The following is an 18,895-nucleotide window of genomic DNA, read 5'->3' as shown; positions in this document are numbered from 1 at the left end:
TGGGGGGGATGGGGGTGGGGGAAGCAACCCACACTATGTATATATGTATATAATAGTATGATTTTATAAAGTTAAATACAGTAAAAACAAACAAAAAAGATTTGATTGCGGGGGGGGGGGGGTGCATGGACTCCCTACCCAAACCCTACCCCACCCCTCGCTATAGGCCACTGCATCCCAGGTCAGCTACCTGGATGGATTATTAAATTTGTTTGTTTTAAGTAAAATTATGCAATTGCTTACCTTTCCGCGAATATTTCTGTACAAAGATGGACAGTATTGTGAATGAATTGTAACGTTAATTACAATGGAATAAAATGATACTGGTAAATAATACTGGTAATTAAAACCGTGAGGATACTTTGATAAATAATATAAATAGTACTGTTGTGTTATGGATAATAATATGCCTTCTTATACTTACCTATCATAGGAAGCTGGGGTGGGGATCGGGGCAAGTTTTCTTTATATATATATATATATATATATAGAGAGAGAGAGAGAGAGAGAGAAGAGAGAGAGAGAGAGAGAGAGAGAGAGAGAGAGAGAACGAGAGAGAGAGGAGACAGACAGACAGACAGACGTCTCCGCGGGCTGTTTTCACCAGTAAAGCCATCCCTCCTCCTCCCCGAAATTTTGCGACAATTATATTTTCATTTTGTACGTTGGAAAATCCGAGAAATGCCTTCGGGAACGTTTGCCACATGTCATTGGGGCTCCCCTAAATGGATGTTCTTGATCCGCCACTGGAAGTCCATCCCACTCCCAGAAAGGAAAGGAAATCAATTTGTCATATTATTCACTTTTCCTCGGATTGTGGCGCACTTTATACACCGCCAATTGGAATTCACAGTCATTAGATTAACATTCACTGCCTTGCTAAAATACCATCGTTTCATCCTTTAATATTTTTATTTGTTTGAAGCGTGTACTTTTACTCACTTATTGAACCAAAAGAAATATTTAGGTAACATTCACACACACACACACACACACACACACACACACACACACACACACACACACACACAAATACACTCGCACACACACAAACACAGACACACACACACACTCTCTCTCTCTCTCTCTCTCTCTCTCTCTCTCTCTCTCTCTCTCACACACACACACACACACACACACACACACACCAGACACTTCAATTGTTGTTCTGGGGCATACGAATACCAGTAATATTTTTCCTGACACTAAATGAACAATAAACAAGTCCTACTGTACCCTGTAACAGTGAATAGAGTAATGTTTGTCAACTTATTGTTTTCACGGGTGGATGACCAACCAATCTTGACATACACTGAACCACGTGACAAGGAATAACCGGTTGTATTTTGAAGTTGATACCGTGCTTTTCTGTAGCAGTGTTATTAGTTTTCTGTAGCAGTGTTATTAAATCTATTTTTCGCTGTTTTATGATCAGGTTGTTTGCGTCCTGCAAGGGGCACACTTCCTGCCCTTGTTATTTTCTCCCCACAACATAAGAAACCATGTCGGCTGCTGTGGACCAGCGTACCTGCTGTGGTGGGGAGTCTCTCGCGAAATGTTTCTGCGGCAGACTCAAGGCACTGTTTCGAGCCAACGACATGACGTCATCATCTCACGTGCTGAGAGAACTCATCGCTGAATTCATGGGATCCGCCATTCTGGTCTTGTTCGGATGTGGTTCCGCCATAACGCTGGCAGACGACAAAACGGCTTCCGTCGTATCCATAGCAATCGCCTACGGTCTCGCGGTCTCCATGGTGATATGGTGTTTCGATCACGTCAGCGGCGCACAGGTCAACCCAGGCGTTTCCATAGCAATGTTTTGCACGCGCAAGATGAGTCTGTTGAAGACGTTCCTCTACTGTGTGGTTCAGTGTATGGGCGGAACTGCCGGAGCTGGGGTTCTGTTTGGGTTGACACCGGAGCCTGACCGCGGGACATTAGGGGTGACAAGGGTTTCCTCGAAAATATCACCATCACAGGCATTCGGGGTGGAATTTTTGGCCACATTTGTCTTAGTTCTGGCTATTTTCGCCTCGTATGATCGCCAAAGACTCGACCATGAGGGATCCAGGTCTTTAAGTATTGGACTCGTTGTTTCCATGGAGGTACCTTGGGTGGTAAGTGTGTACATGTATTATTAAATTTACGTTTTGCACGACAGTGGAAACGTGTAAGCTAAAGTAAGAGGATGGGTTATTTTAGTACTAGACTAGCTTGTTATCTCAGTGGAGATAGTCCTTCCTTGTTTGATGATCGTACTTATAGTCCATCCCACAGGGATCGTCTTTTTCCATACTAAGAAACTTTCTACAAGTTCTTTATTTCTGAGCCGATTGTTTTCTAAATTACACATAACATTTGTTTTTGTTTTTTTAAATTTCCAAAACACTTTGACATTTCTTCTTATGTCAAACCAAGTTCTTTATTTCTGATCCGATTATTTTCTAAATTACACATCAAATTTGTATATATTTTTTTTAATTTCCAAAACACTTTTACATTTCTTCTTATGTCAAACCAAATTGAAATTATTTTTAAAAAAAATAAAAAAAATTGTAGGAGGATGGGAAGGACTATAGGTGCAAGACAGTGGTAACGCGTAGGCCAAAGTAAAAGAATATGTGCTATTATGATTTGTCGTTATTCATTTTATGTTTCACTTTTACAAATAACAAGATCCTGACTTTTAGGTTTTACCTAGTTAATATTAAGTTGTATTTTTTTTATGGTCTTGTAAGAGGTCAGGAATTGAAAAAGACAAAATCTTTCATGTATTTACGATCTTTGTACCTTGAGGTTGCATGGTACCAAAGAAGAGAGTTCCATATCAAAGTTATGGAGTAAAAACAGCTGCAGCTGTGATTGGTAGTAGTATGTGACATTGATTATTTGTGCAAATACTATTATCCATTGGCAATAAATACACTTATATTTATTATACAGTTGTTATGCAGTATACACAAGAGGTTGAAACTATTGTAGGGTACCCATCCCTCCCCCAATGGAACTGCGTGTTTTAGCAAAAATGGCGGTTGCTAATACAGTTGTAAAAACATTAATTAAATCTCTTAAATGGTATAAATGAATTAAATGTGATGTGCCACACATTTTATTGGTGTACTGCCTGGGTTTGTTGATATGCTGTGTATATGTTTTATTAGTAAACGTTAACATTGTCGGCAATATGAATTGATTTGGTCCGATGGAAACTGGAATCGTTATTGTGTTTTGTAACCAACCGAAAGTTGTGTCGTGAGGGACAAAATCAGTCTGTCCCAAGTCCAGCCAGCAAACGTTTCGCTAACGTTCGCGAACTATTTGATTTATTCCCGACGTGGCCATTTGGTTTTAAAATGTGAAGCGCATTTGTGACTGGTGACAGCAAAACCAGTCACACGTTTGCTCGGTCAGGCTGAACGCAGCTCTCTTTTATTTCAGTTATTTTTAGCTCGTGACATAGGTTCGCCCAGACACTGCACTTGTTTTGGGTGTCGCCATGCTCAATGGAATTACACGAACTGAAAAATAACCGGAAAACTATATATTTAAAAAAATGATATTTAAAAAAAAAAAAAAACAACCCAATAATTAGTGGCACGTATCACTTTCGAATCTTCTTTGCTAACATATTTTTTTTACAAGAATGTACAAAACTATCTTGCGAGGTGAACACGGAACATAAATATATTAAAATGTTGTTTCGTTATCGCTGGGAGTTGTGGCGTGCTCCTGTAATCCAGCTACTTGGAGGCTTAAAATGTGAGACACCTTGAGGTAAGGTTGGGGATTTGGTAACTGACGTAGGCACTCTTATCACTCACTAGACACAACTGTTCTTGAGTAGATAAATATAGGTGCGCGCAGTGTAATACCTGTATTTCAGTTGCGAGTCACAAAATTGACCACATGGTACTGAGATCGCTTCCCACCAGTACGACCTGATCGACATAGGTGGACACATTTTTTTTTAAATTATTATTTTATTATTAATTTCCACCAGTACGACCTAATCGAGATAGGTGGACACATTTATTATTATTAGTATTATTTATTATTATTATTATTTAACCACTCGCACTTTCGCTGCGATCTTTAATCTTCCTATATTCATTCTACAATTAAAATCCATCATGACTATTAAATGCAACAGTTTTTTACATGCATTTTTCACGATATGTAATTTCTGTATAGGCACTGAATAGGCCTACTCCAACTGACCAACCATCCAACCCCCCCCCCCCCCCCCCCCACACACACACACACACACCAGTGCTTGGGAAAATCTCCTTAGGACAAAAATGACGAATACGTTCTGTAAAAACGTGCTAGTGGCCAAACAATATATTTCTATTTTGTTCTTTAATATTCAATAGTTATAATCCAGATACAAATGCGAAGTGATTCGTTTGGAACCCTATATAACTTTTTGGTACCAATGCAAATGTGAGTAAAATTAACGATTTTATCTATATTCGGATATTTTCATTTAAAATATCTTTAAAAATGGGAACCCATATGTCCATGAGTATTACCTAACCATATTTAGTATATCATTTTCAATATTACACACCACTGATTAGTTGACATTGAATCCATGGATGAATGAATGAATGACTGAATGTTTAACGACACCCAAGCACAAAAACAAAATGGCTATAGGGTTTAACATGTATATGTATATAAGTAAAATAAAATACAGCTAAAGTTCAGCCCCAAGCTTTGAGGATCCTACAGGGACCCAAATCCTAAGCTTTTAGGACCAGACCCTAATGCTTTCAGGACCCTGCAGGAATACAGATTCCAATGCTTTCAATATCCAGACCCCCGTGCTTTCAGGATGCAGTAGGGACCCAGACCCCAATGCTTTCAGAATCCTGTATGGACCCAAACTCCAATGCTTTCAGAATCCTGTAGGGACACAGACCCCAATGCTTTCAGGATCCTGTAGGAACCCAGACCCCAATGCTTTCAGAATCCTGTAGGGACACATATTCCAATGCTTTCAGAATCCTGTAGGGACACAGACCCCAATGCTTTCAGGATCCTGTATGGACCCAGACTCCAATGCTTTCAGAAACCTGTAGGGACACAGACCCCAATGCTTTCAGGATGCTGTAGGGACCCAGACCCCAATGCTTTCAGGACCCTACAGGGACACAGATTCCAATGCTTTCAGAACCCACTGTGTTCTCGCTGGGTGAAAATTAAACGAGGGCGGCCGCGCGGCACCACACCCTTCAAAAACCCAATAAAACGAAAAGCAAAAAAATTTAAATAAAAATAATAATAATAATAAGGGGGGGGGGAGGGGGGGAGTTAGGTTACCGCATTGTTGGGTGTTGGTAGACTTTGTGGAAAGACATACTCCTTATTTTGCCTACAAAAACGTTTATACGAACTAGAAGCAGACTCGTCTTTTAACTGAACCGAAGATGTTATCGGTCTGACATTCACAGGCAGTTCCGATTTTGTTGAACTGATCAAAGTTTTAATATTATTATTTTAATAAAGATTTTAAGATATACGAAGAAAAACAATAAAGATGTTTGTAAAGTGATCCACTAATGTCGGATACATTTTTTGTTACTTACATCTTCATCGAATGAATTGATCGCTGTGATCAGGGCCCGTGCTTATAAAACTTAAAGTCTAGACTTTAATAAAGTTCAGACTTTAACGTAATGCTATTTGAATGGTGTTGCCATGACGTTAAAGTCTGGACTTGATTAAAGTCTAGACTTTAAGGTTTATAAGCACGGGGCTAGATATTATCGCCAGCGGTGTATATATTATTTGGCACCCAAGATAAATGATTTTAATGATAAACACTACTACTTCCGTTGTTTTTATAAGCGGTGATATCCCCCAAAAATGAAAAGTTTACAATATTTTATAAAGAACTGCTTAATAAACAAAATGACAGAAATGACAGAAAGTAAAAATCATCAGTTACAACCAATTGTATCTGCAATTGAGGACAAAATATCAGACGATAGTTAGTGGAAACAAAAGACAGAATGACCGTTCTGATCACGTGACAAATTTGGCGCCAAATAAGTGGGGGTTTTGGGGGGTTTTTCAATCGGAGATTGCCGAATCCGTAAAAAATAAAAATGTTTTCATTGCTCAAATAAAATTTAACTTTTATTGTGTGTATTAAACATACAAATGGATACAAGTATGGGACAAAATGGAGGCTGTTAAAAATACTGTTAAATGACTTTACGGTAAATGTCGTAAATGTTTCGTCAATTTCTTTTTCCTACACAACGCGGCTTGTTTCCTTTGATGTCCAGTGTGCAGACTGGGGTTTTTATGTGTGGAAAAAAGTGTGCATTTGGAAATAGCGGAGATAGGTGCTGTAAAATATAGTAGGGTGCTAGAAAATAAAGAGGGGCGCAGAAAAATAAAGGAGGGCGGCAAATGGCCCGCCTCACTTAAATGGAGGAGCGAGAACACTGACCCAGATACATCACTGAGACGGACTGTTAGTGACCTCATTAACCAACCAATCAGTTTTAAACACATATTCATGTTAATATAAAATGTATAAATAAACACTTGTTCTTCTAATACATTTTGATTTATATCTTGTTTCCATGGCCCTGAAATGAGTCTGCTGATTTTTGTTTCCCCAAGTGAATGAATACACGAGGAGAACAATTCAAGTTAAGAATTATACAGAATAAATTTGCTTTTGATTATCAGAACAGGTGCGGATGCAGGATTTCTGAAAGGTGTGTGTGTGTGTGTGGGGGGGGGGGGGGGGGGTCCAAATGTGATGACTGATCTCTCCTTTAACATAATCACGTTTTCCCATAAAGGTTATGGTTGGTTTTCAAAAAGGGGGGAGGGGGTCCGGATCTCCTGGAACCCCCCCCCCTCCCCTGGATCCGCTACTGCAGAATAATGATGAATAAGTATGGAAATAGAAAAATGTTTTACAATGACTAGTAGAACCTTCAGACATTGCTAATACATTGATAGTAAATAACCGACACAGCGACAGTAAATAACCGACACAGTGACAGTAAATAACCGACACAGTGACAATAAATAAATATATTAGGGGGTGGGGTTGGGTGCAATTTAAATATTATACATACGCTACAAAGAGAAAGACGAAAACAAAGGCACTTGCACTATTTGAAAGTACACTAACGTATTACACAACAGCGATTCCGGACAGGTGTATTAATTTGGTATATTTAGCACAAATTCCCGCTTTCCTTAATATCCTAGTACAAATTATTAAAGTTAATTATATTGATGTTATTTCATGTTGTCTTTTTCGAATAGGCCTACGATGTTTATATGTTGTACCTGTATGTCAACAAGTGATGTGTGAAAAACATATTTTCACGAATTGCGAAGCAATGAGCTAGGGCGTCGGAAGCGGTACGGCTGGTACGGCCATGGCCGGTCCAGTGACGTGGTTTTTCTCTTATGGTGCTCGCATAGTATAGATCTCATCGAAAACACGTAACGCCATGATATATCGCATTTGTTTCATTGAACATTTTCTAAAAATGTACTTCAACGTGGACTTTTTAAAAGAAATATGAATAAAAACTATCTTTATTTAATTATTATTATTTTTTTTATTTTTTTTTTTATTTTTTTATTGTCCCCAGAATATAAAATGGCAGTGTCAGGGTTGGAGTGCCCTGAGCTCACTGTCTCACAATATTTTTTAAATTTCATATAGTATACACAGTTTTATATACATACATATGAAAGGCAAAATATATACACACGAATAGATACAATCCACACACTTTATGTATATTGTTGTTGTTGATATTCTGTTTGGGTTTTGTTTTTTTATTAATTTTTTTAAATTATTATTATCTGGGGCCAAGAAGGAAAAAAAAAAGATAAAGGAGAAGATGTTATGTACTGAATTAGTATTGATACAAGAAAGTATTATGAAAAGGTGTGTGAAGGAGTATAAAGTGCGAAGAAGGTATTTTAGAAATAAATATATCTCAATATTTGATAGATTTAATAAACTTTTATGATGTTTGAAATAAATTATACCACTGCTCCCATTCTGTCTTGAAATCTTCATAATTACCATTTTTATATAAGATACATTTTTCAGTTTCCAACTTTTCTTTAATTATAGTTTTTAAAGCAGAGAAGTTTAATTTTTGTTTTTGTATTTTCATGGAATAAATATAATATTTTATCTTAATAATTAACCAATTTATTGCATATGTATTTGTTTTTTTAAGCAGACCCAAAATGGCAATATGTTTATCTATAATTAAATTAATAATTATAATAATACCACTGTGCAAACATACCTCACAAAGCAGTCGTTCAAAAAAACAAAAACCCCACACACCGCAAAAACAAAACATGAATCGAACTCGATGTTAACGACAGGACAGTGCGTCATCATGATTTAGCTTCTACTCAATAAGTTTTAGATATTTATTTTTTTAATTGCACTTCATATCCATTTTTTATAGGTACAAATGTTAATTTTTTTCTTCTTCTTTTTTCAAATATCGAATGCATTGGTAATCATCAATGTTAAAGACGATGTTCAAAGCGCCATTGACGTCAGTAATCAAAACTTCATAATTTACAAGGGAGATAATTGAATCATGAATTTGTTCACAAAAATATAAATATGATACATTGTAAATAGAACTGTTCATCGAAACATCACTTTCATGGATTCTATCACTGGCATAGCCAGGGTTTATTTGGCGTGGCAACCCATATGAGGCGAGGTAAACTCACACTATGTATGTATGATTTTATATTAAAAAAATAATACAGTAAGAATAAAAATAAAGGTTTGATTTGGGGATGGACCCCCTCCCCGCTACACCACTGGTAGGTACCGCAGACCAAAAAAATATTTTAATTTTTTTTTTTCTTTATGGTCATAGTTTCATTAAATATGTTGCTCTTATTGAAAAAACATCACTATATTATCCAAATGAAGCAAAATAAAGTCGTAGTAGCCTTGTACTTCTGTGACCAAACATGGCCGACATGACGATTTTAATTGTCATTTACGTCCACTTTTGTAAACCAAAACATAACAGAGAAATTTCTGTTGTAAGCTTATACATGTTACAAGCAGTTATCAATGTTGCATCTCTGAAAATTTCAAGTGAAAATATAAAGGGTTACTATTATTTCTGATAACATATGTATTCTTGGGGTAGGTTCGAAACCGCTCCAAAATGACAAAAAAACACAGAAATCTTGGAATACGTAATTTAATGACATAATAATTGATGCAAATGTTACATCAGAATAACATTTTCAGTTCACATTTATTTACGCTTATACAATAATGTACATCCAGACCAATAATAAAAAGGAAAACATAAAGGTTTAGATCGCAGATGGAAAGTGGATACACGTTACATGAAAAAATAAGCTTCTTGTTTCAAAATATTTTTAAATTTTTTACCTAGACTCATAATAATATTGAATACTTGAAGATTTCAATAAAAGATGCAATAAAACTTATCATATGTACCAGTCTTTTAACTCAAACCAGTAAAAACTTATCACACGACGAATGCCAATGATTGGCCAATATGTTTAATCAATTTCTTACAAAAATATTTACATACTTTACACCTTCAATATCATTATTAGAAACAAAGCAATATAAGTAGCCATATTTCACCTTTGAAAGGAATGTCCAAACACTCGTACAATATCAGAAAGGTAAATTTCTATCCAGAAAAAATATCCCCAAAACATATTTTAGCAGCTGAAACACTTAAGGCATGAGACAGCAGTCACACGTGTGCTAAATAATTTACTAAATGCAGCTATGATTATTTTAGTTCAATAAAGTGCTTTATAAAAACAAATTCAAACAATGAATTATTATAAATATAACTATATACCACTTTGAATTATAATAAAACATTTATGGCTAGATCTACCAAATTTAGCATCCATGAAAGAGTATTAGTCTAAATTTGTCTATGAATTATTGTCACACACTTCATTTCTGTTCCAGGTTCTGTCACAGTTGGAAACAGAAAACATAACAGCATCAAGCTTGAAGTATAATTGAATCTACTGAAAGTTGTCTCATAACCACGTGTACTCTCCCACTCCGTTTCCATTTCAGGTTTCTCCATAGACGCACAGAGACTACACATTTCCTGAATAAAGAAAAATACCCATTATGACCATGGTTATTTATCTTTTTGTTTCAAATATTGTAATTAGTTTGACATAATATTTGTAAACAGAAATATTCATTACATCAGATGAAACACACCTTCAAATGTTTTTTCTGTATGTAGTTATTTTCACTTTACTTTTAGTATCTTTTACAAATAATTAATTCTTTACCATTTTTAACAGTAATATTCATTGATGAAGTGATGAAAAAGTATAATTATACTTAGAATTTAATGTTACTTGGTTACCAAAAAATTTAAGTTTGTGTCACAATGTGAGAAGTTATGGTACCTGAAACATTTTCTTTCAAAAAGGTATTTACAAATATAACAGACTTAAAAAGTACAAATTCTGTTTAATTTATTTCCATTGCATTAATACTATTCTTTTGTATAAAACTGATCTAGTCATATGCTAAACTCATTCAAATGATTTACATAAAAATAGATTTACGTCTATATTTGAATAGTTATGCATTATCAAAATGTTTTTTAAAATCAACTTCAGCTATCAGAAACTGCTGAGTCATCATGATAAGCAAAACATTATTTTAAGTTATTTTGAATTAAATATGCATTGTCTTCTAAAAATAACGCTTCAGTATGATATATATTCTACCCAAAAAGTTAATAATGGGTGGATAAATAATGACAAAGCATCAAATACGTTTAATTTTATCAAAATGTGTCCCTGCTGTGAAGTTCTATAGTTCGCTTTTGCGGGTCAGTGGGTCAGAGTTACCTCCCTTGAAATATTTTCGATGTCGAATTAAACTAAATTGCTTTTTTTTTTAAATTACCAAAAAATTATTTTTATGCTGTTTTATTATATTACTATATATATCTATCAATATCTCAGTGAAATCGCCCTTTTTGGGGCAAAATATGACGTATTCAAAGTTTCACTTGCCTCAAAAAAAGTCTTTTTGTAGTCGTTCAACTTCAGAAACAGGATATACATCAATCGGAAGGTGTGTACTTGTCATAACAACAACAAAAACGTGCAAAATCGTCATCAAAATAAGCGTATTCTGGCCTTGAACAACACTACCAATTGTGAACCAAACTCGTGACATTTCGGAATATGGGCGCAGCTGCGCCCCTAGCGGCGGCTGCGGTCGCTACCACTGGTTTCTGTACATCTATATATTTCATAGCTATGTATATAATAAATGTATATATGCTCAATCAATGTAACGTAGATAACCGATTTATCATTTATTAATGAAAACCTAAATTTAAAACTGGAAGTGTAGCATCCCAGTACTGGCGTAGCCAGAATTTTATATTGTGTGTGGGGGTGGGGGTGGAACAACCCACACTATGTATATATGTATATAATAGTATGTTTTTATAAATTTAATACAGTAAAAACAAACAATGGGGGGGGGGTGGACTCCCTGCCCACACCCCACTCCATCCCTCGCTATAATTAGTCACTATATCCCAGGTCACCCACCTGGATGGATTATTCAATTTGTTTGTTTTAAGTAATATTATGGGAGAGAGAGAGAGAGAGAGAGAGAGAGAGAGAGAGAGAGAGAGAGAGAGAGAGAGAGAGAGAGAGAGAGAGAGAGAGACAGACAGACAGACAGACAGACAGACAGACAGACAGAGACAGACCGTCTTCGCGGGCTGTTTTTACCAGTAAAGCCATCATTCCCCCTCCCTGAAATTTTGCGACAGTTATATTTTAATTTTCATTTTGTAAGTTGGAGAATCCGAGAAATGCCTTCGAGAAAGTTTGCCCCTTAAATGGATTTTCTGGATCCACCACTGGAAGTACATCCCACTCCCAGAAAGGAAAGGAAATCAATTTGTCGGATTGTGGCGCACTTTATACACTTTATACACCGTCCGCTCTATTTACCTCGAGTCGCCCATTGTTCGTTACCTCGATTTAAGGCAAACCTAAACGTTAATGTTATTCTACCCGCCCCGAACAGGTCTATTCATGATCGAGATCTGTAAACAAACCTAGTCAATGTAGCATAGTCCGAGCTACGAAGATTTTTTCTTAAAATTAGAACTTGAATAAACATGTGAACATGAAAGCCAATTGGAATTCAGTCATTAGATAAACATTTACTGCCTTGCTAAAATACCATCTTTTCATCCTTTAATATTTTTATTTGTTTGATGCGTGTACTTTTACTTAGTTATTGAAAGAAAAGAAATATTTAGGTAACACTGACACACACACACACACACACGCACACACAAATACACACACACACACACACACATACAGAGACACACACACACTGTCTCTTTCTCACACACACACACACAAACACACACACACACACACACACACACACACACACACACACACACCAGATACTTCAATTGTTGTTCTGGGGCATACGAATACCAGTAATATTTTTCCTGAATCTAAATGAACAATAAACAAGTCCTACTGTACCCTGTAACAGTGAACAGAGTAATTTTTGTCAACTTATTGTTTTCACGGATGGATGACCAACCAATCTTGACATACACTGGACCATGTGACAAGGAATAACCTGTTGTATTTTGAAGTTGATACCGTGCTTTTCTGTAGCAGTGTTATTAGTTTTCTGTAGCAGTGTTATTAAATCTATTTTTTGCTGTTTTACGATCAGGTTGTTTGCGTCCTGCAAGGGGCACACTTCCTGCCCCTGTTATTTTCGTGTACTTTTTCCACAGCATAAGAAACCATGTCGGCTGCTGTGGACCAGCGTACCTGCTGTGGTGGGGAGTCTCTCTCGAAATGTTTCTGCGGTAGACTCAAGGCACTGTTTCGAGCCAACGACATGACGTCATCATCTCACGTGCTGAGAGAACTCATCGCTGAATTCATGGGATCCGCCATTCTGGTCTTGTTCGGATGTGGTTCCGCCATAACGCTGGCAGACGACAAAACGGCCTCCGTCGTATCCATAGCAATCGCCTACGGTCTCGCGGTCTCCACGGTGATATGGTGTTTCGATCACGTCAGCGGCGCACAGGTCAACCCAGGCGTTTCCATAGCAATGTTTTGCACGCGCAAGATGAGTCTGTTGAAGACGTTCCTCTACTGTGTGGTTCAGTGTATGGGCGGAACTGCCGGAGCTGGGGTTCTCTTTGGGTTGACACCGGAGCCTGACCGCGGGACATTAGGAGTGACAAGGGTTTCCTCGAAAATATCACCATCACAGGCATTCGGGGTGGAATTTTTGGCCACATTTGTCTTAGTTCTGGCTATTTTCGCCTCGTATGATCGCCAAAGAGTCGACTATGAGGGATCCAGGTCTTTAAGTATTGGACTCGTTGTTTCCATGGAGGTACCTTGGGTGGTAAGTGTGTACATGTATTATTAAATTTACGTTTTGCACGACAGTGGAAACGTGTAAGCTAAAGTAAGAGGATGGGTTAGTTTAGTACTAGACTAGCTTGTTATCTCAGTGGAGATAGTCCTTCCTTGTTTGATGATCGTACTTATAGTCCTTCCCACAGGGATCGTCTTTTTCCATACTAAGAAACCTTCTACAAGTTCTTTATTTCTGAGCCGATTGTTTTCTAAATTACACATAAAAGTTTTTTGTTGTTTTTTTAATTTCCAAAACACTTTTACATTTCTTCTTATGTCAAACCAAGTTCTTTATTTTTGAGCCGATTATTTTCTAAATTACACATAAAATTTGTATATATATTTTTTTATTTCTAAAACACTTTTACATTTCTTATGTCAAACCAAATTGAAATTATAAAAAAAAAAAAAAAAAAAAAATTGTAGGAGGATGGGAAGGACTATAGGTGCAAGACAGTCGTAACGCGTAGGCCAAAGTAAAAGAATATGTGCTATTATGATTTGTCGTCATTCATTTTATGTTTCACTTTTACAAATAACAAGATCCTGACTTTTAGGTTTTACCTAGTTAATATTAAGTTGTATTTTTTTATGGTCTTGTAAGAGGTCAGGAATTGAAAAAAGACAAAATCTTTCATGTATTTACGATCTTTGTACCTTGAGGTTGCATGGTACCTGTGACGGTACATGCTCTTAATTTCTTTTCGCCTGTGGCGATATTAATTGTTTTAGAGGACCGTGTGCAGTTCCAAATGCACTTAGCCAGATGGGCAACTTGTTACGTAATACCTTTGCGCGACGGTCGTCGAGCTGTACGCCTAATACACACCCAGAGCAGGTGTGGAGGCCATGTGGCTAGTAGTTACGTAATATCTCCGGTAGTGCTGTTAAATGGCCAGGGGATTGCTCGCGGAATGGCGACAGCCAGTCTGACGATCATAAAAAAATTACCGACTCTGGTCGTGGTGGAAACTCACATGATAAGATTCGGTGCCGCGATGTACCCCCAGGCGATATTCGATTTATAATAAATAGCTAGTGTTTTAGAGTTATCAGGAGAACGAAATAGGAAGGCGTCCAGGGGGAACGTTAGTCCGTTTGGACTTTGGTAAATATATTATTTCTGCTCTGTTGTATAACCTTGATGTGATTGATGTGACTTTAAATATTTTAATACTGTATTATACCAATATTATTTAGACAGTGTCTTCGGTCATCTGACGAAGTAAATCGTAGTCTTACTGTTATTTTATTGTGATAGGTACCAGTATTAATTCTGTGTTACAAGGTTACTGAATGAGTAGTTAGGGTTAATTAAAAATTAACCAGTTAGGAATAGAGCTGTAATTCCTTTATTAATTAAGTTCCCCTGGAAGCGTTTCTCAATTATCCCACGTGTGGGTGTTGTGTCACGGTGAAGTGATTAGCATATTGTGTAAACTAGACACCTAGAGATTAACTAATTAAGTGATCAGTTCTGGGTTGTTATTCTTGTTATTAATTAACTACTGCGGCAGTACATTTGTCAGCGTAGGTTAATACAGATTCCAAAGTGTATTGTATTTTTGTTGTGTTTTGTAGTGAACTAAACGTGCTATAATAATATATACTTTATATAAGATCGTATCTCTGAGCAAACCTAGAGACGAGCCACAGCGGGTATAACTGCCTGTTACAGAGAGATCTAATAGATATACAGTTAGGAGAGATATTTTGATAATCGTGTTTCATTCAGTTACGGGTATTATAGGATCCCCGTGACAGTACCAAAGAAGAGAGTTCCATATCAAAGTTATGGAGTAAAAACAGCTGCAGCTGTGATTGGTAGTAGTATGTGACATTGATTATTTGTGCAAATACTATTATCCATTGGCAATAAATACACTTATATTTATTATACAGTTGTTATGCAGTATACACAAGAGGTTGAAACTATTGTAGGGTACCCCTCCCCCAATGGAACTGCGTGTTTTAGCAAAAATGGCGGTTGCTAATACATTTGTAAAAACATTAATTAAATCTCTTAAATGGTATAAATGAATTAAATGTGAGCTGCCACACATTTTATTGGTGTACTGCTTGGGTTTGTTGATATGCTGTTTATATGTTTTATTAGTAAACGTTAACATTATCGGCAATATGAATTGATTTGGTCCGATGGAAACTGGAATTGTTATTGTGTTTTGTAACCAACCGAAAGTTGTGTCGTGAGGCATGGGTGTCGGTCGGTGGGGGACAGGTGGGACGTGTCCCCCTCACTTTTCAACGCCGGGGGACAATCTATATAGGTCCCCCCCCCCCCCCCCCACACTTTTTCGTTTAGCAAAAACAATACCACCACCAACAAAAACAACAACAGCAACAACAAAAAATAAACAAAAACAAACAAAAATAAAACATTTAACCACTAATGTGTAGCTTTATGCTTTTCATTGACATTCCTTTATCACACACACACGTGTGCGCGCACACACAAACACTAACACGTCCCCTCCACTTTTAAAGCCGGATTGACGCCCATGTCGTGAGGGACAAAATCAGTCTGTCCCAAGTTCAGCCAGCAAACGTTTCGCTAACGTTCGCGAACTATTTGATTTATTCCCGACGTGGCCATTTGGTTTTAAAATGTGAAGCGCATTTGTGACCGGTGACAGCAAAACCAGTCACATGTTTGCTCGGTCTGGCTGAACGCAGCTCTCTTTTATTTCAGTTATTTTTAGCTCGTGACATAGGTTCGCCCAGACACTGCACTTGTTTTGGGTGTCGCCATGCTCTACGGAATTACACGAACTGAAAAATAACCGGAAAACTTTTTTTTTTTTTTAAATTATATTTAAAAAAAGTAGAAATAAAAACATAATTAGTGGCACGTATCACTTTCGAATCTTCTTTGCTAACATATTATTTTACAAGAATGTACAAAACTATCTTGCGAGGTGAACACGGAACATAAATATATTAAAATGTTGTTTCGTTATCGCTGGGAGTTGTGGCGTGCTCCTGTAATCCAGCTACTTGGAGGCTTAAAATGTGAGACACCTTGAGGTAAGGTTGGGGATTTGGTAACTGACGTAGGCACTCTTATCACTCACTACACACAACTGTTCTTGAGTAGATAAATATAGGTGCGCGCAGTGTAATACCTTTATTTCAGTTGCGAGTCACAAAATTGACCACATGGTACTGAGATCGCTTCCCACCAGTACGACCTGATCGACATAGGTGGACACATATTTTTTTTTTTTTTTTTTTTTTTATTACTATTATTATTATTATTATTATTAATTTATTTCCACCGGTACAACCTAATCGAGATAGGTGGACACATTTATTATTATTATTATTATTATTATTATTATTTAACCACTCGCACTTTCGCCGCGATCTTTAATCTATTGGGACTTATCTGTCAATAAAGAATCGTAATTGATTAGGTAAGTACGTACGCTGCGTAGTTACCGTATTTCAGTAACCGTTAAGCATTAAAGGTAATGCGGATAGAACGGTACGAGATCGCTTCCCGCCAGTACGACCTAATCGAGATAGGTGAACACATTTTTATTATTATTATTAATAATTCCCTTTTGCATTGCATTACATCACTCAGTCTAACGCGTTTAGCGAGTTGATTATTATGTTAGTGCGTTCGTATTAACCTCTATTTCAGATTAACTGCATGGTACTGAGATCGCTTCCCGCCAGTACGACCTGATCGAGATAGGTGGACACATTTTATTTTATTTTTTTATTACTATTATTATTATTATTAATTTCCACCGGGGGGGGGGGGGAGAGAGAGAGAGAGAGAGAGAGAGAGAGAGAGAGAGAGAGAGAGAGAGAGAGAGAGAGAGAGAGAGAGAGAGAGAGAGAGAGAGAGAGAGTTAAAACCATGTTAAGAGCTGTGCATAAAATAACCCATAAATATGACAGATTGTAATTTTTTAATTTAGGACACAATACAGAAATTTTCATTATTTGAAAACGGCGAACTTGTCAACTGTATAGGCTCTGCTCATGGCGGGTGCCACAGGTAAGGCAGGGTATGTTCACATTTCCCGAACACCTGATGTCATTATTTGGACAGTGATTCCCTTAGTGAGTACCTTATCACAACTGTTTAAATATCCGGTCAGCTTTGCCTTTTGACTCTGTCCTGCACAGAGAAAGAAAGAAATGTTTTATTTAACGACGCACTCAACACATTTTATTTACGGTTATATGGCGTCAGACATATGGTTACGGACCACACATATTTTGAGAGGAAACTCGCTGTCGCCACTACATGGGCTACTCTTTCCGATTATCAGCAAGGGATCTTTTATTTGCGCTTCCCACAGGCAGGATAGCACAAACCATGGCCTTTGTTGAACCAGTTATGGATCACTGGTCGGTGCAAGTGGTTTACACCTACCCACTGAGCCTTGCGGAGCACTCAGGGTTTGGAGTCGGTATTTGGATTAAAAACCCTATGCCTCGACTGGGATCCGAACCCAGTACCTACCAGCCTGTAGACCGATGGCCTAACCACGACGCCACCGAGGCCGGTTTGTCTTGCACAGAGATACGATCTTTATAACGTTATTGTTTTTGTTAGTCAAATTAGCATGATTTAGGGGGGGGGGGGGGGGCGAGGGAATGCACACCAGGAGATAATTGTCGATGGCACCTGACAACTAGCATAGAGAATCAAGTAATACTTTGTTTTAATATATTTTTTGTTAACACTGCCTCTGTGTTTTCAGTTCCAGTACACGGGAGCCAGCATGAACCCAATACGAAGTCTCGGACCAGCTATAGTGATGGAAATGTGGGATAAACACTGGGTAAATATTTAGGGTCCATCTACAAATACAGACATTTCTTACACACATGTTGGTGAGAACACCATACGTTATTTTTGATAACACATAGTTGTTTACACATGTACGTGTATTAACAGTTTCAAGACATACGTCTGGCTGCTCCTAGGTGATGACCAGGTCACTAATGCCATACATCTAATGAAAAACTACGCGATGGAAATCGATTACACTGTGACATATATGTGACTCTCAATATGTGTTGCCCTCCCCAATATAAAATCCTGGCTACGCCAGTGCGTGTGTATGTATATGTGTGTACGTGCGCGTGTGCGTGCGTGTGCGTGCTGTGATTGTTGTTCTTGTCCCTGTGTTTTATTTTTTCCCCTGATGTTTATTTTCCACATATTTTTAGGTGTTCTGGCTTGGCCCAATATTGGGGGCTGTGGTAGCTGGTGTCCTGTACGACAACCTGTTCGCTGTGAATGCGTCCATAACCAAGACGAAGTCGTGCATCACGTCCACCAAGTACAACAACCACAGCGTCAACGACACAGAACTGGTCGCTCGACACAACACCAACCCCGTCG

General features: G+C 37.5%; 1 protein-coding gene and 1 long non-coding RNA gene across 2 annotated transcripts in view; one reads left to right on the top strand and one right to left on the bottom strand.

The window, feature by feature from the left end:
• The first annotated feature begins 1,364 nt into the window (after nucleotides 1-1,364).
• LOC121389089 (aquaporin-5-like) overlaps nucleotides 1,365-18,895 on the top strand; it is an 18,633-nt gene continuing 1,102 nt past the window's right edge. Inside the window, exons 1-3 of the mRNA XM_041520705.1 lie at nucleotides 1,365-2,120; nucleotides 18,249-18,329; nucleotides 18,721-18,891. Of these exons, the coding sequence (XP_041376639.1) occupies nucleotides 1,503-2,120; nucleotides 18,249-18,329; nucleotides 18,721-18,891 (870 nt within the window). The 5' untranslated portion in view covers nucleotides 1,365-1,502. The remainder of the gene's footprint in view (nucleotides 2,121-18,248; nucleotides 18,330-18,720; nucleotides 18,892-18,895) is intronic.
• LOC121388544 lies at nucleotides 9,559-11,532 on the bottom strand. Its single transcript, XR_005959984.1, has 2 exons — nucleotides 10,843-11,532; nucleotides 9,559-10,154 (listed from the first exon to the last, which is right to left on the bottom strand). It is a non-coding gene; the product is annotated as an uncharacterized LOC121388544 (long non-coding RNA).

Source organism: Gigantopelta aegis, chromosome 14 (genome assembly GCF_016097555.1).
Source record: "Gigantopelta aegis isolate Gae_Host chromosome 14, Gae_host_genome, whole genome shotgun sequence".
NCBI classification, from domain to species: domain Eukaryota; kingdom Metazoa; phylum Mollusca; class Gastropoda; order Neomphalida; family Peltospiridae; genus Gigantopelta; species Gigantopelta aegis.
Note: the sequence above shows the minus strand (reverse complement) of the source record. Positions and strands in the feature narration are given on the sequence as shown.